Here is a 25,900-nt window from a genome sequence, read left to right on the forward strand (position 1 = left end):
TTGTTTTTTTTGTTTTTTTTTTTTTTTTTTTTTTTTTTTTTTTTTTTAATGGTATGGCATAAGGACTCACGTATTTTTATAGATAGATACCAAACTGGTATTATCAAAATAAACAATCTGTTTTTATAAACCCACTATTTACAAAAAACGGTTTCTGAAGTTTTTTTTGTTTTGTTTTGTTTTTTTAACAAAAATTAAACTATACACCAATCTAAGTTACAGAAACAAAAATAACCTTTATAAGATCACATGTATAAAACAAGAAATGAAATGTGATTTTATTTAAGGCAATACTGGGCTACTTCACAAATCACCACCTCAAATATATACACTGCTCCACACTACTAATTTTCTATCACATTCACAACGGATTCTTTAATACCAAATATTGTTTTAAATCTCCAACGTAGCAAACTATTTTTATTCACATTTCCATTTTTTTATTATGGAATCATAAATGCTTTGTATCCAATTGAAAGCAATGAAAAATGTAGCTATAAGAAAACTATTATATTTATGAGTTACCTACATATGAATATCATCCATAGATACTGGATGTTAAAATTTACAAAAATGAGAGTGTGTCAGTACGTTTAACCTACGAAATGTGATCTTATCCAGCCCCTCTCCTGGAAAGAAATGCTTTATGCAAAATAAACTGGATATGGCAGACTCAGCTACTTTTAGTTCAAAAGTTCTTAATTTAAAATGACTAGAGGACAGTTTTAAAAACTTGCTCACTTACTTACAAATTAAAATTCCGAATATAAATGTGTCATTTAATAGTTTAGACTTACAGACTGCTGGTGGCAGCAAATGATTTACAATAATAAATATATACAAAAAAAAAATATGTATCTACAAATAAAGAGGACTGTTATACATGAGCAGTGACCTGGTGAAAGATACCAATCACAGACGACTCACAAAGATTTAGTTCATGGAAAGGAGGATGGGATAGAAAGTTGAGGTTTTGATCAAGTATTTACAAAACTGAAGCAATTATTCTGTTCTTCAAGTCCCATAGGGATAAAAACAAATAAGAAATTTACATGACTCGGGTCATGTTTTTTGCTAGATTAAATCACTTCAAAATAAAAGAGCTCCACAGTTACTAGCATGCTCGATGGCTTCCAATTCAAAACAAATTTTATTACAGCTCATAGTTAAACACAACAGGTTTTCAGTATTTCGACTCCCCTTCCTCGGGCCCCACGACAGTGACTTTTGCAGCTGTAACCTCGGGATTCTCCTCCCAAGGCCCTTCCAGCCTTCTCAAACTGACGACAGGTTGCATTTCCTGCAGCTGCTTCAAGACGCGCTCGGCGCAGTCTTTAAAAGTCTTGTCTAGAACCATCTTCACCTTCTCCCCGCAGGGAACCCGTGCTGGGTTGGCAAAGGGTACGAGGGTTTCCGTTTCAGAACCTGCCCAAGTGAGGCCGTGACTCACCACGGAGCTCTTCTCGTTGGGTTTCCTTGAGTTCGAATGGGACCCTTTTTTGGTTCCGCTGCCGTGGTGCTCCCTTTCCGTGTTTTTCTTCTGCTTCACTGCGGATTCTTCCAGGAACTTGAGGAACGAGACTTCAAAACCCATGGGTTTAAAGGAGCTCCAGTCGAAAGCCGCGGGTTGCTCTTCGGCCGTTTGAATGGCGACAGCGGTCTCCTCCTCCCGGTGCGCGCCGCTCCCCTCAGCGGGCACCACCTCCTCCCCTTTTTCGGTTCTCCTCCTCTTATTCTGAGATATGTTTTTCTCTTTGTTTGCTCTTTTTAAGTTGTTTGATTTTTGCTTTTCTGAAGGGCAGGAGCCGGTCTCCTGCAAGTCACTATTTACACTGGAAGAGATTTTTGCTTGATTTTCAGCACTTGAACAATCCTCATTAATCAGTTTTGTAATGAATAGTTCCGTCAGTTCATCCACTTCATCCTTCTCACCTTTTTCAGTTTCCTTTTGGGGTAAGGTAGATGTGCTTGAATCGTTATTGCTCACTGTCAAACTCGGTTCGGGCTCTTTCACATCACTTTTTTTATCAGTCTCCTCTGGCTCACAAGGAGCTTCCTTTACCGGTGGCACAGAGTACGTTTTACATACAATAAGAAGATTTCTGTGTTGGGAAGTAAAGGCTTTGGACAGCTTATGACATTTGTAATGTCTTATTATGTTACTTTCACTCGTAACTACCGATGAACATCCCTTTATCATACATGGGTACTGAGTCATGAACCTGCTCGTGCATTCTGATAAGGCATCATTTCTAGCCTTTATCATGTACACGTACTTGCCGCGTTTCAGTGAATAAGCCTTATTTTCTTGAACTTGTATTTCTTTTGCGTTTTCGTCTTCCAAGTTTACGTTTTTCTTCCGTTTGGTTTTCGCCGACAGCCTGTTACTTTCTTTTCCTGATCTGTTTTTTAATCCTCTCTGCTTGGACTTCAGTGGTTTCTCCTGATTTGCTTTGCTCGAGATGTTTTCCTGACCCGGCGTCAGTCTCCTGGGTCTTATTAGATGATCTTTATGCTTGTCATTATGTTTGTTAAAAATGTGCCTCAAGAGGTTAGACCTGGTCGCATAAATACGGTCACAACCTTCACAGTCACACTTGAACACGCCGTCGTCTTCTACTTTGTTTGGCTTTATCTTAATACCGTGATCTGCCTCCAGGTGTACGACGTAATTAAGATAGGCCGTAAACGAAGTCTTACACTGAGACTGATCACAAGGAAACCTTCCCGCCTCCGGTGCCGATCTCATGCTTCCAATTTGCTCCGGGGTCATGTCGTGAAGCTTCACGTAATGTTGTATCAAGCTGGTGACCTCCTGGAAGATGCGAGAGCAGTCGCTCACCTCGCACCTGAACTCCCTGACCATGGGTTTGGTGTCCACCTCGTCGCGTTCCTCTTTGCCCACCTCACTCTCCTCCTCCACTTCAGCAGAGAAGGCAGGGAGGTCGGATTTGTGCACAGCTTGGTAATGAAGGATTAGGTTTTGTTGGATGGTAAAAGCTGCAAAGCAGCCCTGGTGGACGCAGCGGTAGGGTCTGTAAGGGCTGTACCGAGTGGGAAACTCCAGAGACTTTGTCACGGGCTTCCTCCGTTTTTTGTCCTCTTTTTCCTTCTTGTACCTCCTGACCTTCTGCTCTTTGGGCTCTGCCTCTGCACTATCGATAGTCTCTGCATTATCCTGCTCCAGCGGAACAGAAACCACTTGGGGAGGTTTTTCCAGTCTTTCAGGAATAGTATTTTCTGGCAGAAGTTTTTCCAAGACTTTTACGGGCTCTACAACTTCCTGTATCTGAGTTTCTTTGACCAATGGAGCTGCAGTTTGGTTTTCTATTATTAGTGTCTGCAAAGGTTTCACTTCAACAGGTGGCGGGGCTGCGTTTACAGTTTCATTTTGAGTTCTTCTGCCGTAAGGCCTTTTAATTTTTAATTTTACCATCTCCTCCGTCGTAAAATGATGTACAAGCTGACAGTGTGCCCGGAGATTGGAGTTCCTTGTGAATGTTTTTGGACAAGTAGCTACAACGCATTTGAAGGGAGCGTATTTCAGTTGATGCTTCTTAATTTCTAAGATCATTTCCGCGCTGTATTGATGAATCTTGCCATAATGTTTAAATAACGCGTCTTTTGTCATAGCGCTGTAACTGCAGCCTGGATCCTGACACACAAAAGGTTTGTTGACTTTATCACTGAACTGAATGTTACTGGCCTCTGGAGATATCTGGAGGAGGGGTTTGCTTTCAGTTGCTACCACGGGAAGTGCTGGTGCTGGCATATCTGCTGGAGGACACTGGGAAACAGGCTCGCAAACCTGAACGGGCAAATCATCTTCTAGTTTCAGTTTTTGCAAACGCTCCAAAATTTCCAACATCTGAGTATCGTCCTTTGGAGATGGCTCAGGCTGACCCGAGCTGCCCTTCGCAGCGGGGACGTTCCCCACGTACAGGACAAACTCTGCAGGGGTGGGTACTTCTGTGTTATGTGGAGGATTTCCTGAAGAAGCCTGCACATTATTTACCTGCGGGTTCTGTCCTGAAGCAGCAACGGTATCTTGAATTTCAGTTTTCACCTCAAGTACCTGTGAATTCATAGCAGTTTTAATTATTTCCAGGGTTTTTTCAAAGTTCTGCATGACATTGTCTTCTGACATCTGCTCCTGCAAATTTGCTTGCACGCAAGAATTTACAGGCATCATTTGGGAATCCCCATTTTCAGTTTTTACTGTTAAAGGGGGTAACGGATGAGCCTCAAGGTTTGTTTTAAAGTTCTCTTTGATACTGGCCACGAACAATTGATTGTCGACGTTATTGAGTTTCTGCGTGAGGTTTTCCACCACCGCTTGAGAGCCACAATTTGCCAGCAAGTTGGACTGAAAAGTTTCTCCCTGTATTTGCACTTTTCCGTCAGTGCTTTTGGTTAGAAGTCCCATCGTCGAATTAGTCAATTCTACTTTCTGCGACGTATTGGGTGCCAGCAAGGGCGTAGTTGCTTTTCTCTTCCTCTTTGAAGCGCTGGTTCCCTTTTTATTCAAGTTGCTTGATCCCGAATTCTTGGGACTGCTTATAACTGACACTCGTGAACTGTTCCCTGCAAAGTTTTGCGCTGCTGCAACAGCGTTGGAAACGGAGCTAGGACACAAGCCGTTCTCTAGAGTCTTTAGCATCAAGTCCTCTGTCGCAAAAACAGGCAAACTCTTGCATTCGCCTACGGGAGGGATTTTGGCATTGAGGGTCCTGTTTTGGTCTGTTAGCAGGGTGCTGGGGTTGCAGACGGGCTGCAGTAGAGGGGATGCAGCTGCGTTGGGGACAACAGCCGCGTTGGGGACGACGGCCGCGTTGGGGACGACGGCCGCGTTGATCTGAGTCGTACCAGCGATGCCGTTGGTGGTGACTCCGTGTGGAAGTACTTCTGTGTTCTCAAAGGTACTGGGGATGCCCGCGGTTTCCAAGGCTTGCTTTATAATTTGATTTCCTTCCTCGTTCCCAGCGGGATTAAAGTTGGTCACGTTGACCCGCGGAAACACGGTCTGCAGTAACGCCGCGGAACGATTTTCAGCTACAAGTAACTGGAAGAAAGTGGGATCTTTAAAACACGTCTCTGGATTGAAGGCAGGCTCCTGGGGCGGCTGCAAGTTTAATGAATTGGAGGAAAGGATCATACTGGCAAGCAAAGACTGCCCATTAGCCTGCAGAGCTTCTGGAGAAATTTCTGATCCTTCAAGAGGCTTGCAGTAAGACCTCTTAGATAAGTGGCCGCCGAGCGATCTAGGATTAGTAAAAACTCTGAAACACCTACTACAGATAAATTTGCCATCCCTAATTATTGCTGGCCACTTTGCTCGCTTGTTATGTTTTGGTTTCCTTTCTTTCCCATTTGGGCCCCTGCCATGATCTTTTTTCACCTTTTCTGAAGCTGGATGTTGAGAACTAGTTTCATTGAAGTTATTTTCACTACTCAATCGCGAGGGAAATATTTGATCAACAGTTTCCTCTTTTGGGAAAGCAGAACTAGTGTTTCCTTCTAGTTGCGACGAGAAGCTATTTGTGTTGTTTTCCAGTTGTGAGAAGACTGAATTTGGAGGATTCTCTGCTGATGAAGGAAAGAGAGACATTGGACCGTTTTCCGCCGGCAAAGGAAGAAAAGGATCTGAACCGCCGTCGATATTGAGAGGCATAACTGTCTTTGCCAGATCGTCCAACTGGGAAGGTAAGGTTGCACCAGACAGATTTTCCATTTGTGAACACAAAACACTCTCAGGCTCACTTTTAATACGAGTAGACAAACTTGGGTTTATGACACTTTCCACTACGGGCAACACTGGACTGGCCAGATTTTCTAGGTGGGTTGGGAAAAGCGTACTGGAGACGTGTTGCACTTGGCTGGAACAGGTGGGGTTCAAATTGGGTTTGTTCTGGGGAGTAAAAGCAGCACCACTGGGGTTGCCCACTTGCGAGGGCATAAGATAGACAATCTTCCCATCGGTCGGCACGTTTTGCAGGTTGCTGGATTTTCGTGGCTTCTTATTTTTATGCTGCAGTTTGAAAGCAGCGTATTGGTCGGGGTGCGCTGCCTTCATGTGTTTGCCGATGCTCTGCGACGAGTTGTAGGTTCGAGTGCACCCCTCCACCTGGCAATTAAATTTCTGAACCGGGGCTGCGGGTGGCACAGCTGAAACTAAAGGGCTATTGATGTTAGGCTGCGAAGGAATAAACGTAATACTTTCTAAAGTTTTTAAAGGCAGGTTATATAGATTAGCTGCAGCCTTAATACTGTCTTCAATTTCAAGTTTGGAAATGGGTACGCTGTTTCGATAGCCTGCCTGATTCTGCACGTTGAAGGGATTGACAATGCTCACTTGTCTTTCTAAGCTTTTTGATTCGAGGGCTTCTGGTTTTAGTGTCTCTGAGGTCACAGGAATATTTTGAACATTCTGAGTCTGACTGAGACAGTCTTCTTCCCTCCTTTCTTGGAAAACTGGAAGACAAGAATCAACCGATGAGCACAACTGCTGGGCTCCAGGTTTAGTGGTATCTACTTTGCTGGCAGTAGCAGGCAATTTACCTCTTTTTACAAAGTTTTCTCGGATCTTTTGGTTAATGCTGCTTGCTGGAACTGCCACTTCTGTCTTCACTGAACCCGGAGGAGACAGCTCCGAACCAGCATCAGGCAAGGAATCACTTGGCTGCAGCATATTTGCTGACGTGTTTACACTTTCATTCCTTACTGGTTCCTCTTTGATTTGATTCCAGACCACGCTTTCTCCTTCCGTAAAACTGCTTTGGTTGTCAGCCGGAGGAGATGTCAGCTCCTCTTTAACAGCGACTCCGTCGGTGTTTTCAGTAGCTGGAGAAGGCTGACTAAGATCAGGCTGATCCGTCTGGCTTTGGGGCTGTTGCACTTCTTCAGGCTGCGCGTTGTGATCCTCAAGGTGCTTTTCCAGTTCGCTCTGCGAGCGGTACACCTTTCCGCAGCCTGTCACTTTGCAGGTGTAGGTGTTATAGTGTTGTGCTTCGTGATCGTAGAGCAAATAGGCTTCAGAGAACACCCTGCCACACTTAGGAAACATACATTTTGCTCTGAAGACTTGATGCTCTTTCCTATGCGTCAGCAGCTCGGCGTAACTGTTAAAACCAGCCTTACATTTCATCTGGATGCAGATATAAGGCTTGCTGCCACAGTGCATTTGTAAATGATCATTCAGGTGAGTAACACTTACAAAGTGTCGCCTACAGTACTGGCAAATCACTTTTTTGCTTTGCATTTCAAGAAAACGTTTAGCTTCTTCGTTATCTTTATGCCCCTTTGCGTGTGCTATTAAATTTTTAAAATATTTAAAGCCTTTTTTACAAAACGTTACGGGGCATTTGAATTCATTAACGGGGAGTGGCTTCTGAACTGGCACTATCTCTGGTATGTAAGGTTTATCTTTGTCATCGTTTTCATCGTCCGAGCCGTCGTTATCGTTAAACACAATGAAGTCTGTGGAATAGAGACTGTTCTTCTTGATGGGTCGCTGCTCCTGTTTGGACACAGAGTCAGTTTTCTGATTCTCGTTGGCAGTCGTTATTTTAGGAGGTCTTCCCAGCCTCCTCAGTGGTTTCATAGCAGCCAACCTCTCTTTGCTGGAATTTTTAACATGCAAAGTTACATGGGGAACAAAGTTTTCTTTCGAATTAAAATTTTGGGCACAAATAGGGCAACTGTAAATTCCGTCTTTATAATGTTTTTGTGCATGCCTAACTATTCTATGGCCTAGGAATTCTTTGTCACATAACACACAATACTGCATATAAGCTTGCCAGTTCCTGAACCTCGCTGATATGAACCCCCTCTCTCTCAGTTTTTTAATTTCTCTCTTTTTCTGCTTTTCATCTCTGATACCCGTAAGGAGGCTTGTAGCTTCATCAAAGGTGCCACCAAGCCCGTTCATGGAAGTTTCTTTAGTCTCTTCTTGGCCCCCTTCGACCTTCTCATAAACTTCACTGTCATTTAGTTCATCTATGGATGACACGATGGACGCCTCCTCTCCCATAAGTGCCAGACACTGACGTTTGAGAGTTTTCCAGTCCCAGAATTCTGGATCAAAAGGCCACTGAGTTTTCAGTACAAGTAAGAGCTCACAGCGTAAAGAATTTGGTATCGGAAGATTCTCTTCATCGTACTTCTGGTCAGGCTGATTATACAGCATTTCAACGGCGTAATACGCGTCCACAGTGGGTTCCAGAAGAAATTCACTCAGCTGACAAGCACGTTTCACCTCCAAATCATCTGGAAGCAGGCAGGAGATAGTCTTGCAAATAGATATCTTGACATCTGTATTTTCACTGGATTCCAAGCGCAACGCTTTCACACACAGTTCAATGCAGGTGGCAAGTCCAGCACCATCGATCTGTAAAGCAAGACTGATATTAGTAAGTCAGCTTCTCACAACCCTTTCAGTATTTATAAATAAAAGATACCATTGTTCAACCACAAATACCAGAAAAAATGCACCTGGAGTTTATAATTATACTTTCTACTTTAAGAAACATAGTGTTTTTTCTTTAGATGCTGTTCCTTAAGTTGCATAATTTGTCTTCACGCTACTAAGAAAATGGGAAAGTTTACATACAACTGAAACACAAATAAATTGTATGTCCTGTCTAGTTTGAGGACTTTAGGACTGTACGTTAGAGGTGTTCCGTTTATATTAGGGCAATATTGAGCTTTTTCCATGAAATAAAGCCTGACAGTTGCCACAGTGACTTGAGATGAGCTTCTATGGAGCAATAAATTAACACCGGGTAGAATTGAAAAGGTGGAAAGTGCTACAGTAGGGGAGGCCTGTGATCTTCCAAAAGATCTATAATTTGGAAATCACTTGAGGTATAAAGGTTTATTTTTATTTTTAAAGATTATGCCACTTCAAAGTCAACTGACCTCAACCGAACACATGGCTTCATTCCAGCTGAAAGTAATGAGTATAGTTAAATGTTCCATCATCTAAGCGTTCCAAAGGTTGTGTGCTCTTTTCTCATTTATACCCTCAGGCAACGTAAATTATATTTACATCCACTTTACAGCCCCTTTACGCTGCCAAGGATGCACAGAGAGGCTGAGAATAAAGTCCAGCGAATTTATGAATGCACAAATCTACTACCCACGCTGTCTCCAATTTCTGCCTTCAGTGAAATGACCCACAGCTCACTAGAGAAAAATCAGTATAAATGGAGCAGACAGAGCTCCTAATATCACAAGCCTCTGTGACAGTTATTTCCCCCCCCCTTTCTAACTCCAATTTAGTCCAGATCTTTGGAAAAAAATAATCTTTAAGATTTGAAGCCCACAACTAGCCATACCACAACACGGCAAAAGAAAGAAAGGAATTTTTATTCTTAGAATTAATATACCAAATGACAGAAATCTCCCAACTAAAAGCCTTCAGAAGAGCTCCATTTGTTCAGCTATAAACTTAAATAGTGCAACTAGGAAAATTAGATGACAAGGTTAGCTGAGATAGAACAACAGAATTTTTCATACAACATTGGATCTAAGTCCACAAAAGGCCAATATTTCATTTAATAAAATAAACTGCATTTTTAAGTGGCAATTCAAAAGGGTGTTTTTTTTTTTTAAAAAAAAAAAACAAACAACCTTTCTGTAATTTTCTTATATATTAATATATAGCTTTCATTTCTTCTCTATTTTCTGTATTATTTGAAATATGGAAAATAATGAAGAGGAATGTTAGAACCTAACAGAAAATACCTCATTTAGAGGACATGGACAACAGTAGCTGCTATAACCTCACCTTTAGCTTTTCCTTCATCTGAGTTGTGGCATCCAGCTCTTCTTTTTATCTGCCAATATTTTTTTTTCCAAAGCAACAAAGAAGTTTTAAAAATTCAAAATGAATCAACTTATAGTTGATATAGCAACATCCTTCCTGCAGAAGGAAGTTGCTATGGCCTTTGCTAAAACCAATGAGAATTGCCCCAAAGTTGATCTTACGTAAAGAGTCGGGATGTCTAAGCAGCTTTTATAAGTTTTCCTGATTACAGTTCCATTAAAAGTGCCGAAAATATTCTTTCAGGAGTATCCTTACCTCTGAATTTATTACTTTAATCAGGAAGAAAATGTGATAAACAGTCTTAGTTAACACAGAAAGTTGACGACATCTCTCTAGATACACTTGAATAGAAGGCTCTACCCTTTGCTGCAGTTTACTCCAGAAAAGAGTCAGTTCCCTAGAACAAGAGAACAATATTTCAGGGCCAGCAATGCAACCACTGATCTGATCACAAGAAATGCAAGATTCAGAACAGTTTCTATTTCATCTTTGGGAAAGGAAAAAAAAAAATATCTAATTTATTCACACCTTATCTTACCGAGAGGTTTTATTAATATACAGCACACTATTTGTATGTAATTTTCAAAATTATCACAATGACTCAATTCCAGAAGGACAGATCAGAATAAACCCAGTATTACCATAATTTATGCTACATAGTTTACATACTCATGATGTGGCCTTGAAAAAAAGTTTGGCAAAGTAGTTTACACTTCCCAGACCAGCATTTTACACTTCTGAATCCTTAGTAATTACTAACAGCTATAGGAGGGTGGCTTTTCTCTGGGATAGATACATTTTTCTTGAGCTCTTCTCCTTTAATAGCTGAATCTAACTGTGATTTAGTGAGAAATTAGCCCCCTAAGCAAACAGTATCATTTTATCTACATTAACTCACTAGTTCATTCCTCCAAATAGCCAAGAGTATTTATATTTAGTACCTTGTGGAATGGTGTAACCCCCAAAACTTTAGCAGAACCTGTTAAAGCAAGATCCTGCATTAGCAGATGTTCTCCTGCTGCTGCACATAAAAAGGAAGTGCACAAACAAAGCAAATTCTTCAGGAATTGTACAGGTTTGGAAGTACAACCAAACTGTGAGCAGTTGGAAATTCAGACCCAAACAGCTCAAATATCTGCTAAGAAGGATCAGTTATTTGTTCCCACATTAATGAAAGCAAACCCTAAACAATAAGTATCTTCATCGAGCTTATTATTTTGGTTATAATAGTAAAGAGCTCCTTCTTTTCTAGAAGTCTGTTAGAGAAAGACACAGTGTGTTATGAAAAAAAGGACAGATGGGTACAATATTCATGCATTAAATGTTGCCATAATGCTGACTAGCTCCCTGCAGATATTAATTTCCTTATTTCTACAGCGTAAGATTATTGTCAAGAAAAATTATTAACCAGCTACTGATTAATACATACATCCAGCCTTCGAATTCCCATAATGGAAGATAATCTTGTCAAATACTGGGTTTTTTCCCCCCTTTTCTTTTTTTAGCTTTCCAAGAGCCTTATTTCCTTCCCGTTTAGCTCACAGATTTTTATCAGCTAAAGAAAGTTAACTTATGGCTCGTGTATCAGCTCCATCTTCCCCAAACTAATTTTTGTTCCACTAGACAGAAAACAATATTTGAACTCACCAGGCACAGTACATCTCTCCTTGCTGCAGCTGGCGAGATAAAAATGCTGCACATAAAATTAGAGCACTTTTTTCATCTCCATCCGATTCTAGGTTACAAATCATTTCTAGAGCATCTTTGCAATCTACTTCTGCAATCTAGAAGGGAAGAAAGAAAACAAGACCAAGACTAAGAAAGTGGTTTCAATTTCAGACAGATGGTCATACATCCTTTGCAAAAAGACAGTAATTTAGAACTTAGTGAATATTTAACTCTATCAGAAAGAGATAAGCTTGAAAGCAAATCAGTGCATTTCTAGATAGTGTGTCAAAACTGATTATGTCACCAGAAAAATTGTGTTATTAAAGTGAATATAAAGTTGTTTCTCAGACATACCTTATTTGTATCTACTGTCCCAGTCACAAAAAAATTCTAACGTACATGAGTAATTATTCCTATAATTACTCATAAGTACTTATTACATAGATAAGTACGTATGTATTTTTAAAAAAATCAAAGATGAAAAGGAAAGCTGTACAGTAAGAACGAGGTCAACTGAGTGTTCTTCTACAACACCACTACAGTCTCTGCAATGTATCTTCTTTGTTCAAGCTATGATGGAAGCACTGAGTTTTGTAGCAAAACAAAGGAGAAACCAGAGTCACCCAGCAGTACCACTCAATCAGTGCACTTGTTAAAACAACTACTGCCTAATTTAATTCCCAGCAGACTGATTTGATTACATTAATTAGTGCATCTGACAAGACATGCTAGTATTTATTCTTTGACGCTGGCAGCTGAAGAATAACTTGACCATTGCAATGGCACTGCTGGAAATCTCTCTAGAGAAAGGACAAGGCCACCCAAAGCAAGAAACAGATGCGCCCACCCAAACGCCCAGCGATGAGGAGGACCAATCCAGCTATTGGTCCAGCAATCAAACTACAGTTTTGAAGAGCACAGCAACTCATTTTTGCCTCTAAACTGACACTATGTAAATATATAACCCTTCATTGAACAACATTTGAGGTTTAATAACCTCAGTCATCTTCTGAAAAACCCCCTGCATTGCTCACGATGTCAGAGAGCACGGATTAATGTAACTGTAATACCAATTTAGACTGCAGGTCTGCTTTGCTCAGTGCCGCATCTCAGACAGGGATCAGCAGTTAAAAGCTTAGGGAAGAATATGGGAAACAACCTAGAATAAAGGGAGGTTTTTTTCTAAAATGTTTTTTCCAGCCTCTCAGAGTTCCTAAGGGACCCAGCTTCCAGCAAAGGTCTGTACAGGTCCAGCCATTAAATCTGTAAGTAGCATTTCACATACTGCAGATTTGAATTCTTCACATTATTGAAGCAAACTATTAGACTAATCCAAGCCGAAAATGAGCTCAGATGCTACTTTTCTGCCTATTCCGAATGGATATCAAAATTTCCATGCCACTGAAGAGCGAGATGTACTTTTTTACAGTACATTTTTTTCCTGTTCTCAGACTATGAGAAGTCTACCCTCCTCAGTTCAGAAATCCATCAGGACATGTTAATAGTGTATCTGCCTTCTCTTGGTAACACATCAACTTTTCCAGAATACCACAAACGGTGCTGCAACTGAAGCTGCAAAGCTGAGCAACCCCGAGCAATCCAAGATTTGGAAACATCTGAATCAGGTTTCCAGTGTTAACCCAATTTGAATTTAGCTGTTCATGCATTCATGCTGTATGGCACCCTAAGGAACAAGGCTACCCCATTGGAAGAACATGCCCAGCGAGAAGCCACCATCTTTTGTCTATATCTAGAGAAGGAAACTTCTCCAACTCTAGTCACTGCATAGTTCTCATCCCTTTAAGATCAATTTCAACACACCTAATACTTATTATTAACATAAATAGAGAGAAAAAGACAGCAGAGAGATGCAGACAGTCAAGACAACTGACAACTGCAGTTAGTTTTCCTTTAAGAAGGAAAAAAGCTCAGATAAAACTTTGGTGTGGGGTGAGAAATGGAAGATGTCACCTGAAAAAAATGCAGGTGAGCAAAGCCATCACCTCTTCTTTGACATTTGCATTTAAATAAGAAGGATTTTATATTTCAAACCAGATCAAATATCTGATTTCACCTTCAATTTCCCCCTGGACATTTGGGTCAAAAAAGGTTACACTTATTCTCTGAACTGAAAGTAGCATCTAAAGGCCCCTATTCTAAGTACTAGGTACTACAGAAAAAGCTATAGTTAAAATAGTATGAGTGAGAAAACCATTATCTTCCCCTTAATAACAAGATCTGAGGCAGAATTTTAGAATACTTCAAGTAAAATTGAACACGAAGTTGTGGCAGAGCCAGAAAATGTGTATTGGTGACCTAATATCACACTTATCACACTTCCACAAGTATTTTAATCGAGTCATTACTAGCCAGTTTAAAAGTAACTTAAAGGAAAAGAAAAAACAAACTACAAAAAATATTTTAGATCCTCTTTTAAAAGAAAAATCTCATTAAAAAAATAAGTCTAAAAAAAGTTCTTCATTTTTTACTTACTTCTTCCATTAGCTTTTCATTTGGCGATCCTGAACAAAGACAGACCAGGTAGGTTTGCTTGAAATTGCCTTTTGCACTGATTTCTGGATGGTCAGAGCACAGTTTTGCCAGGGCAGTAGCTTGCGTTAATTGCTTTGTTTTCATTAGGTGCTTAATACGCATATCCAGCAGGACGGGGCCTTCAAACACTAAAAATTCATTCACTTCAAAGAAAAACAAGCCAAAATATTACATACACGTTTCACAGCAGGTTAGCAGAGTTAACAGATGGCATTTACTCATTCACAGTTAACCCCTAAAATTTATACAAATCAAAGAAGGCACAAAAGGTATGAGGCAGAGACGAGAAAAAGCATCTCTGAGAACTGTACTTGTTTATTTATCTATTTGCAGGTTTTAATTCATCCCAATTTCTTGGCAAAGTAGCTACACGCCAAACAGATTTAGAATGCATATAAATATTAAAGTATTTAGATACCGTTTGATTATAGTTTTACAGAAAGACAAGTAATACAAAGCCAGTGCTCTCACATCCTTCATCTCTGCTGGTAATTGCCTTTCAAAGACCTTGCTCTGGAAGGATAAACGTGACAAGGGTGGAAGCATCTGGAGTCCTCTCTATCGGTGTTAAACACTTCATATTGCACATCCATACAATGCAGTCAAACTCTTTTAAAAGTTTTTCAACCAAATAAGTTTCCCCCCAGAAGAGGCATATCTTGTATACGTTTGACTGGGTGTAGTTTAAAACTCAAAGACACAGGAATGGTTGTGTTTTATTCAGCTGTATTTTGTAGACGTGCTGCTACCAGAGTTAAAGCTCTCCTGCCTGCACTAACAACCCAACTCCAGGTGCTTCCCTGGAAGGTAAGAATCCTACAAAAAATGGGAATGCAGGGTAATGTATCCTACTCTTACATCTACCTCTTGGGTCTCGTCTAGATCTTCAAGATCAAAACTGCTTCAGCTTTGAAGCAATGAGTATTACCTCCAAAATATTTAAAGTGATTTATTAAAACTAGACAGACACGGAGACAATGGATTTTGTTTAATCCTTTTGACATCAACCCCTCCCCGTGACAACAGTTTCCACAAGCAAGTTACACACCGCAGGAGAAATCTTTCAGGTTTTCAATTATCCACAGCCCAATTTCATGACACATTCTCCCATCTTTTAAAAACAATGCCATTTTCTACTGTTTTTTGTTTCCTTCCTTTCATGAAAAACAGCAGTTTCATGACATTCTTAAAGTGTTAGGGTAAAATCTTGATCTTGTCTAATTGAGATTTTTTTTTTCCAATCTTTGAGTAATTTCATCATCCCTTCCTGAAACCTTCTGGGCATTTGTGGTGCTCACTTTCTGACACATCTTGGTAGAAACATTCATTAGAGTCCTCTTAATTTACTCACTCGCCTTCAATTTCACTTGAATCACGTTGCCCATTCACCTAATTTATATTTTCTCGACTGTCAAAGTCCTGTTCAGTCTTGATAAAATAATTAAGTAATCTCAGCATCCACAAAATTAATTACCTCTCTAGTATTTGAAGTATTAGTATATGGAACACGAGGTTTACCCAAAGACAAAAAGATCATTTCATTTTATTCTTTGCTTCCTCCCGTCCTAGTTAGTTTTTTGATTCACGTCTTTCATTTTATCTCATGATTTCTCCTTCTTTTAGCGACTTATACAGGATATTACTAAAAGCCCATCTTGCAATGGAAATTAGGTCAACCGTTTTCTTTTTTAGCATTTTAGCGCACAGAATTTTAGGGCAGAAAATACTGCCTTTTGCAGAAATCATGCCTGTTAGGCCCCATCATTATCTTTCACGCATTTTCCGATTTATGGCTGAATTACCATTTCACCCAAATTGTTAGTTATTTGTTCAGGATCCTCGTGCACTAACACAAATGATCAGCCATGGCTCACTGATGTGTCAGAATATTCAGTTAAATAGGAGTCCTTTCTTCCTCTTTCCATGTCGATGAAGATACATCCTGATTTTTTTTTTCGTGTAGGAACAAAGGAAAACTAGAGAACACTAACAGTAGATGGGAAACATTTCTTGTGTTTAGTAGAGGGCCTTTTAAGCAGCAGAATAAATGTTCCTTTAATGTCATTACTATTGCCTTATAAAAAACCTTCATACTCTTGTCAACCCACAAACGACCCGGTGATTGATTACATTCAAGAGTTTTAGCCTTGCTCTTCCTCCTACCAGGTCCCAGTAATCCCTTCACCCACACTGCTTACTCCCAGCTCGGAACATTTTACCTTATTTCTGCAACAAGATACAGGAAGACCTTAGACTTTAAGCTATATTGGTAACCCAAGACGTTTCACTCTGATTTATTATTATAATTACTGCATTTAATACCTTAGAGACTGTTTTCTATCTGCTAGTTCTCAGTAATCCCCTCCCTCAGTGTTTACTGCTTCAGCCAGCCCTACCTTGCATAAACAGCGGAACATTTTCTGTTATCTTCTCAACAAAATATAGGAATACCTCGGGGTTAAAGCTACATACTAGCTCTTAAGCCTTCATTCTAATCCAAGTGATTCTAATCAGTACAGTTAACATTTGAAAGCTCATTCAAAACACAATTTTTAATTATACGTATTTCGTAACTGAACTGTGCGTGACATTTTGAGACAAAAAAACCAGTGCCAAGGCTGCAAGAGCAAGTCTAGGGTGGAGAAGAGTCTTAAGGGTAAGATTTTGGGGTTTTTTAAACCTCTATGAGCACAAAACCTGAAGTACTTAATGAGAAACGATACAGATAATCAGTAGCATGATTTTTGGAAGAATTATTAAAAGTCATTTTTGTGCAATGCTTCATCAAAATTCACAAACTTACGTTTGTGCAAAGCATGCACAGAATTCATATAAAATTTACAGAACTAACATGAGAGGAAAAAGAGACAAGCAGATGACAGATGGTGCTATGATCTAACCCTGGGAAATCAATTGGAAGATAACAGAGTCTAAGCTTTTAGACACAGTTTCCCCATTATTCCCTTGAATCCCATAGCAGGGGCCTCAGGTCATACCACCAAGGGATTCCACGTCAGCTCCACAAGAACTACTACAAACTTTTACTGTAGGTAATGCTTATACCATACATGCGTTAAAAAAAAAAAAAAAAGAGAAAAGATAATCCATAGATTAGTAGCACACAAGAGCACAAATAAGCCGTGAGTACAGCTCTGCAGTAGTAAGTTCTCTATGGTGGACAGGCCACATGTATGTCACATTTGGGCTGACTGGAGGACTTGTAGAGCATCACACAAAGAATTTTTGCCTTACACAAAGCACTCATAATCCTACTAACTCTTCCCTTTGCCAATTCTTGGGTAGGTATAGATTAAGCTACCACAGACCCTTATTTCTTCTCAAGTTTGCTCTGGCCAAAGAGGAAGGCAGGAGGTGAATGTACATGTGGACTATCCATCTCAAAGAACTTGTTACTAGTCAGTAACCTCTTTAGTCATCTTCAAGTGTTAGTCCACATGTGCCTTCACACTGTGGGTGACTCTGATACTTTCATATTTGCCTGGAGCTGGGTCTCAGAATCCTTCATACAAACAACATCTCAGGACAATTCTGCTGAATGCAGCACCAATCCTGGATGCTTCTACCATAGCATATTGTCTGGTGAAAGGGTAAAAGAAGTTCCAGGTGGCTGCTTTGAATATACCCAGATTGCAAACACTTTTTTGTTGTTGTTGTTTTTTTTTTTCAAGTGAGGCTGCTGGTATCATTTGACTTCTGGTGGCAGATGCTGTGATTACTGAAAATAGTTCCATGCTGGCTGTTTAAATTCTAACCTGCCTGTTATCCACCTTGATAATCTTTGAATAGTGACTCAAACTCTTGAACCTCTTTTCACCAGGACACCCCTCAGAAGCCTGCCTACTACATTTGAACTTACGAAAAAGTCAAGAACTTAATTTTTGACATCAAGGTCTAAATTTCTAAGGATAATCTGAACCAGAGAAAAAAAAAAAAAGGATGCAATAGCCTGGCTTTTTTGTAGGGTTATCTCAGATCCTCCTCCTCTAGACAGTTCATCCAGGGCAATGCCAACATTTGTCACCCAAGCAGGTGACAGTTCAAGTGGCCGGAAAATATTTCCAGTGTGAAAAGATTTTATATTTGCACACACACAAATCTGTATCTACTGTACATATGTAGCTCCTGCAGTACAGTTCAAGGCAGATTTTACTATTTATATCATAATACTGTATGAATGTCTTGTAGTAAGGCTGTAACACCCACCAGCATCAAAGAAACAAGTGACAGGCCATGCTGTTCCCGTCAGTGCTTCAAACAACTGGGTATCCATCCTCTGCTTTTTTTCAGCTCCTTCATGCATGAATCCACACAGACATCAACTCATCAAAAAACTGAGCTGTGCCCAAGGCAGTCAGGGGTAAGGCAATTACTTAATGATATGGCATTCAGAGAACAGCTTCCCTGACATCTCAGGAAATGAGTCCTTCCTGCTCATATCTGAGTGGAAACCATGCAACAATCCATTCCCAAAACTAGGAGAGCAAGAGAACAGTCCAGTTCAGGCAAACCTGCATTTGGTTGACTCTGATCAGAACAAATCAGCTGTGCTGTGTGGTCAGAGAAAATGAACTTGTCTCTCACACCATGTCCTGAGTTTGTACAATTTGAAAATAGAGGAATTCAAAAGGATCTGGCTCTGAGATGAAACAGACACCTAGTTGTGCTTCCTCCAGGAGATGCAAAGAAGCAAACTCCTTCACGAGCCAACAAAAGAGGTTTTCAAGAAGAGATAATCACTGACCTAAAATTCAGCAGATATCCCGTTATGTCAAGGATTTGGAATAAGTTATAATTATTCTGAACAGGTCATAATTGAGACTATCAAGACTGAAATGAAATAAAACAAACCTGAAGAAACAACTGAGAAAAATACAGGCAACAAAAGCTTAAGAGGATGACAGTAGGAAAAACACCTCCAGTCTCAAATAGTAGTTTCATCTCCAAAAGATAAATGTTTACACTAATGATTACTCAAAGACCAAATTGATCAAATCTGCCAATGACAACATCCCGGTGTAACAAGCCGACTACTTAAATACTTGGGAACTTCTGAAACAGCAAACGGTAAAGGCAACATTAAGAATGGAACCAGAAATCGTAAGCAAAGTTTACAGATATTCCAAAGTCCGTTATACTGGACTCAAGGTTGAAAACTGCTGAGAGACAGATGTCCACTGAAAGAGGGTAAGTGGTAGCCAGTGGGAGTGCTGGATTACAGACAAGAAGGCCAGCTCTCCTAGAAAAGGAGCTTTGGTATTACTAAAATATCCTTCAAAGTAGCAAAATCATGACACAAAACAATGCAGTAGTACAGAGGATGACAGTAACTACAAAACAGTTCATCAACTGAGTAATAAAAATATGAGTATGTAGTATGACAATCTTGCCACTGATAAAAGGGGGAGCAAAAACCCTCCAAACATATCCACAGGATGGCACCCCACCTCCAACCAGATGGTTCGTGTTGGCCAAAAGGCTGAGAATATGGTATAAAACTGAAAATGATGAAAGGCTGACTGATAATCTCCAGGCTGGAAACATCACCTAAACAACCAACCTGGACCCCAACGCTAAACAGGATGAGGTTACAACAACAAAATACCTTGAAACCACTGACGACAACTCTTTTGTTCAAAAGATTGCTCATCTTCACTCAAAAAGATGAAGGTTCCTTCATGTGGCCCTCTCTTAGAAAAGTAAAACTGCAAGATTTAGTAATTTTTTGAGAATAAGAAAATTCTTCAGTGTCCCAGCGTCTTCTGGGTATTCCACACGAGTGCCCTGGGTACCTACAGCTTGGGGTCAGCACTGGTCCCAGTGACATTAACAAGGAAGCTAATTCCTTGAAAGTGAGTTAAAGTTATATCCAGGATCACCGAGTCTCAAAACCTCAACAATTACAGGTACAGATGTCAGAAACAATTTGCACATTGCCATAGTTACCGGGATGGAGAGGCAAATGTGGCTTTTGAATATAAAAAAGTCAGGCAAACACCTAAGCACCAAGCACTTTGATATTAATGGCTTTGTGACCCATTTGCCAGTGAACGGAACCCAGAGCAAGAAGCTGATGGGTGGCTTTCGAATTTTAATCCTCCTGAACATCACCCACACCGGTGTTCACCTTCCCTACTTTGGAAAAGGGGCAAGCTCTTACTTTTGATGACATTTTATCACGACATGTAATCTTGTGCTACGTAGTTAAACAGCATTTTCTACCATAAAGACAAGTAATAACTGTAACAGAAGTCAGAACTGCAACGGAAGTCAGTCCAAGGCAGAGCATCCCTGAGCAAATAGCCTTCAGGAGTACAAGGAATCCTGAAATGTCCTTAAAAAAAAACGCAGGAAAACACGGATAAAATGAATAGTCATCAAAACCAGATTAATGAGGGAGTTTTTACAAAATCTCAAATATAAGGCAAGTAAAACATTAATTAAACCTCTCTCTCAGAAGTACCTTGCTGTTAAAAGGACTAGAAGGTTGTTGATATGAAGCTAGTGAAATAGTACTCTGGGGGACTCTGAGAACTGCACACCAACCCAAAATTTGTAATTTAAGCATAATAAATTATTAAAAGAGGTAGCAAAATGCAAATCTTGTGGAAAAATAAGCACGATGTAAAAAATAAAATAAAATCACATTATACATTTACTGGACTTATCTGAAGGAGTTATGGTAATATGAATAAGGGAGATCTCATTTATTTTCTAAAGGCATTAAAAGAAGTCCCTCAAAACCCTTAAAGATACCCACCTATCTGGTAGTAAAAAGAATATCCAAATTATCAGTTAAAAGAAAGAAGAAAACAAACTCTCTGTGGGTAGCCTGAGGATTTGTACCATGACCTCTGGTGCCCAGAATTTTTATAAATATTTGGAAAAGGGGTGTAGAGAACAAGGTGACAAAACATGCTGATAAAAGCAAGGTAGTAAAAACATGGCAACTGTAGAAGACTGAAGAGGACTGCACTCTGTGACATGGCACAACAGGCAAAATTAAAATGTTGGTTAAAAACCTCAAAGTGATTTTTATGGGGAAAAATTGCAATCCTAACTGTATATACAGAAAAACAGGCTGTGTGTCAGGGGAAAGTCCTAACGCTGAAATAAGCACTACTCCTGAAGAAAGAAACTGGGAATAAACCAGAAAGTTTTAAGAAAACATCAGTTCAATGTTCAGTCAAGAAGAAAGTCTAATGTTAGGAAATATTACAAAAGGAATGCAGAATGAAGTGGAAAAATCAGTCCATCCACATGTTGACTGCTGAATAAACCTTCAATCCCGACATGAGGAATGGGACAGTAAAGCTAGAAGACAGTAGGGAATAAAGCCACTACAGAAGAGAGAAGATGGGATACGACGGCACTTTAACAAGTTATATTGTACTGAAAAGGTGCCTTCATTAAAAGACACAAGAATACTTTTTAATAAATAAAGAATATCACACGAAATAAGCAGGCATCAGGCTAAAAGGAGGCAGACAGTAAGAGGAACTACTTCACTTGATGCGAGAACTGTGTAACGCTACCACAGGTGCTTACATGTGACACTTCATCCAGATTCTAAAAGCAATTAGGCAAAGAATGAACCCAAGGATACGGCTTCCAAATTACAAATCATTAGCACTGGAAATAATACATCAGGAAAATATGATAAGCCTCTGCTTATCATATACCCTTCCCTATGCAACTGCTGTTAGCCATTCTCAGGGCTCTGGTCTAAATGAACCGCTCTCTTTGGGTTTCATAACTGAGTAAATGCCATTCTCATTACAAAAAAACCCCACAAAACCCAACTTAATTTTCATTTTATGTCAAGTAATTTTTGTGTATCAGCACTGAACTTACCCTACTGTAAAACAGCCTGTATGTAATCTCCCTTCACACGGCTTATAAAGAAAAAGGTAAGAGATCTCCAGCTATGATTATGTTTTATGCAAAATACCAACATAAATTAGTTGGATATTCCTAGGAACACACTGTCTTAGTAATTCAGACAATGCTACAAGTATGTTTATTTATATAGCCTATAAATTATCACAACAACTATATTCAACAAAATATTTCCATATATCATAATAATATTTCAATGTATTATAAAAATGAGGCATATTTTATTCCAATCATCATTTTAAATTTTACCTTTATCTGGATCCAACTGTTCCTGGGAAAGAATCCCACACAACACTGGGTTCTTCCACACTCCCTTCTCTTGTGTAAGTGTAGTTAAAATCTGCAGTTCCCGGCTGCCATTTTCCATCAAGTTTTTATGAGCCACCTGAAAAATATATTTTACAAAACAAAATTTTGTAAAGAAACAATAAAATTAAGAATATGTGTTTTTATACACATTTATACCTTATGTTAAAAAAACCCCTTACCACATAAAGTTAAATGTATAACAAAATAATCTTAATATTTAGCCTTTATAAGTTTTATTTCTGTCTCTGTAGCCTAAAGCTGAGAAACTGAAATGATTGAGTGCCCCAAAGTCACCTTCAGATTTATTAACAGAGCTACTTCTTAAATTTCTGAAACTAAATTTTGAAATAGGTCTCCCTTTTAAAAATGAATGAGCAAATTCTCCGGACCACACACTGGTCTGGCACCAGCTGCCTAAACTCTTATTTTTTTCAGACTCTTCAGCAGCTCCACTTTTATGGACTGGAGACACTGAAATAAATATTTTTGTAAAGGTGAAAGATTTAAGCTGTAAAACCTGACCGCATGGTTCTATGCAAATATGATGAAGGCAGGCTCAAGTCTTGAAATCAATTAAAATTGTTTCTACTGCATAAGATACTAGGATTGATTCTGGAAGCAGATGTATGTTTGGGAGCAAACTAAATACCTGCAAAAATCCGTGGCTTAAGTAGCAGTGCCAAACTAACACTGATACTTAAAAAAAAAAAAAAAACAAAAAAAAGAGCAGGCTCACCCCTATCTCTTGACTTTTCTTTTACTTTTCCACCTGCTCTAAAGGCTGTGGAACCTCCTGACACCAATCACACCTCTTCAGAATTGCACCTTCCTATTATTTAGGCTGAGAATTCTGAACCGTATATGGTCTTTTTCACTGTTTTTCCTTCCTTCTCCCTAACCCCCTTTTTTTTTTTTTTTTTTGACTGTAGACAGGACCTCCCACTACATATTTCTGATAAACCCTGAGCAGCAGAACTTGTTTCAACACCCTCCTTTATAGCAGAGCTCTAATCCTTAACCTGCGAGTGCCCTGTGGGAGATCTAACAATCCAGCAGTATCACCGGATCTTTCATTCACAGTAGGTCTCAAATGTACAACCATAAATAGCATAAGAATGACTTATATGATATCATTTCATTTCTAACAGTGTTAATAGACAAGTATCTTTTAAAATATGAGCTTTCAAGTATTTGATAATACTTTTTTTTTTTGCCCACAGCTGCTACATGAACTATGACAGACAAACTCTATGACTGACAGCAATTATTGCAGAGTATGTAGGATTTCCAGCTGAAGGGCTTGATCTTTATCAGCCAGCAGGAAACAAGTCTTCAGACATATACATACTTACATCTTTAATAACCCCAGGTTTCCAAACCATTTTTAAAAGCTATTACGTCTTCATTTCATGAAGCAAACTCACCTGAACAAAAGCCTGGAATTCTTCCCACTTATTGTCAGGTAAATCAAGAGGCAGACACAGTAGAAGTTCAATACAGCTTCTGGAAGTCAAACGGGAATTTGAGTTATTGAGGTAATTTGAATTATTTGAGGCAATTTTGGCTTTTAAGATGCATAATCAACAATTTCTATTCTAGTATCCAATTAGTTACTCGTTAGAAATGCCAAAGTCCCAAAACAGTTTGTTTTATTTGAACATATGAAGAAAAGAGGGTCATGGACACTCTTGCAGAAACTATTAAAGCAAGCTTTCTAAGACATTGATTATAAAAACCAATTTGGATTTATCACTGAAGTCAAGCTCTGTAACAGCCTGTGTAAATTGATGCACTTTCAGATTGCAAGCAGATCAACAGCAACAGAGTGTTTCAAGCCAGGGATGTTGGCTTGTTCCAGGTCAGGAGTCCTTCACACAACGCCCCATCTCCAACAACCAAAGATACTCTCTCCCACACACAGCATTCACTGCGAGAAAGGAAGGTGCTTCCCAATCCCCTTTGATTTCTATAGATTGTGAACTGGATTGGGAAAGCATTTAGACACTAAAAAGTTAATCCTGGTTTTAGTAACTACAAAACATACTCACAGTGCTAAACGTTCAAGCACAAAGGCTACATTTTCACACTCAGAGGTAAGATAAGGTCGTGCTTTAACATAACTTCGGATGGCCACCGTATACACCTCTAACAGGGGCATGGGGTCTTCCGACGTTTTCCACTTTTCTGCATATTCCAGCAAAGTCTGTTTAGGAAGAGGAAAAAAAACAAGCCCAAAATTCATGAATAAATGTAAGTTTTTAGTTTCATATTCCTCAACAGGAGGCAATCCTTCTAAATCATCATTACACCTATCTCCTTAATACGAATTACATGTTCTCAAAACATGCCTTTTTTCCTTAAAATGCATTGTTCCGTTAACAACTCCACACACAATCATTCTCTGATCATATAAAAATGTTATGGTTCATTTTACGTTCCTATATCCCAAATACAGAAGCCTGAAGAGCGTATCTGGGAACACAAACACAACTTTTTTTTTTTTCTTCAGAAATTCATAATTAAGGATTGAAAACTCACTTTTTAGACATTCAGCTCTACAGTTCAGGCTATAAAGCAAGTAAATTGAAAATATAAGCCTTTATTTTAACTGGTCTGCTTTTGAGAACTGTTTTACATTTCCTCTCTCTTGCCACCTTGATGATACAGGTGTCTTCAAGCTATTGCTTTTTACGTGGTCCTGAAAGGAATATGAACTACACATTTTACAAAGCAACGCCACTACAATAAGTTGTTTGGAGTAATGTCCGATGGAGCTGTGAGTATCCTGAAGGACAGAGACTCCACAGCTTCTGTGGGCAACCTGTTTCTGAGTCTGACTACCATTTATTGGGATCTTCCCCCACCCGTACCACCTAGACGCAGTCCCACACGTTCTCAATAAAGGGATTAATCTTCCTGAAGGTGCTGGCCATACTCCTGCGAGCACAGCCAAAGGTGTCTCTGGCTCCCTGCCACAAGGACACACTGATGGCTGTCACTGACAGCGAGACTGGTGTCCCCAGTGCTGCTCCCCAGCCTCTACTGGTGCATGGGGCAGGGATGGGCAGGGCTTTGTGCTCTCCTTAGCTGAACTTAGAGTCGAGCCCATGCCCCCAGGCTGTTGAGGTCCCTATGAATAGCCTCCCTGATGTCCCACCTGATTGCTCCCATCATTGGCAATCACCTGCTAAGGTGCTGAGGAGCACTCTGTCCCCTCATCCACAAGTTAGAGAGCATCTGCTCCATTGTCAAGCCTTGATAGGATGCCACAGGCAGCCTGCTGCCCTCTGGACTTTGTACTGCTAAGTCTTTGAGACACAGGGTTCAGCCACCTTGTTATAGTGCCTGGATAAGCGGACTATTTAATGGATATATTTACAAGGATACTACGGGAGACGAAGTCCAAGGCCTTGCTGGTGTCAGGAAAAAAACATCTGCTGAACCAGCTATTTCATCGCAGAAGGAAATCAGATTTGTCAGTGTGAAAGGATTTTACACAGCTCATACTGTCAAGGGCATTTAGCAAAAGTCATGGTTCCCTTTATTATTAACATCACCGGTAATTAAAACAAGTTTTGACAATATCGGTTCGATTCTGACAAGGTTTGTTCCGGTAAGGAAAATCAG

At 39.7% G+C, this 25,900-nt stretch overlaps 1 protein-coding gene across 3 annotated transcripts; it reads right to left on the bottom strand.

Annotated features, from left to right (window-relative positions):
• Positions 1-252: 252 nt before the first annotated feature.
• On the bottom strand, positions 253-24,470 carry ZNF292 (zinc finger protein 292). 3 transcript variants are annotated; one of them, XM_014964706.1, is made up of 8 exons: positions 24,322-24,455; positions 23,698-23,776; positions 22,214-22,349; positions 13,988-14,190; positions 11,474-11,610; positions 10,082-10,223; positions 6,559-8,386; positions 253-6,471 (listed from the first exon to the last, which is right to left on the bottom strand). In XM_014964706.1, exons 1-8 carry the CDS (start codon positions 24,429-24,431, stop codon positions 1,184-1,186), a joined length of 7,923 nt encoding a protein of 2,640 aa, XP_014820192.1. In that variant the 5' UTR covers positions 24,432-24,455; the 3' UTR covers positions 253-1,183. The 3 variants fall into 3 exon arrangements, with proteins under 3 accessions (XP_014820192.1, XP_014820193.1, XP_014820194.1); XM_014964707.1 differs by having other exon boundaries at positions 253-8,386; positions 24,322-24,470; XM_014964708.1 differs by lacking the exons at positions 22,214-22,349; positions 23,698-23,776; positions 24,322-24,455 and adding an exon at positions 10,768-10,805 and having other exon boundaries at positions 253-8,386; positions 13,988-14,126.
• Positions 24,471-25,900: the final 1,430 nt, after the last annotated feature.

The sequence above is a fragment of the Calidris pugnax genome, unplaced genomic scaffold, assembly GCF_001431845.1.
Source record: "Calidris pugnax isolate Ruff unplaced genomic scaffold, ASM143184v1 scaffold219, whole genome shotgun sequence".
Classification (NCBI taxonomy): domain Eukaryota; kingdom Metazoa; phylum Chordata; class Aves; order Charadriiformes; family Scolopacidae; genus Calidris; species Calidris pugnax.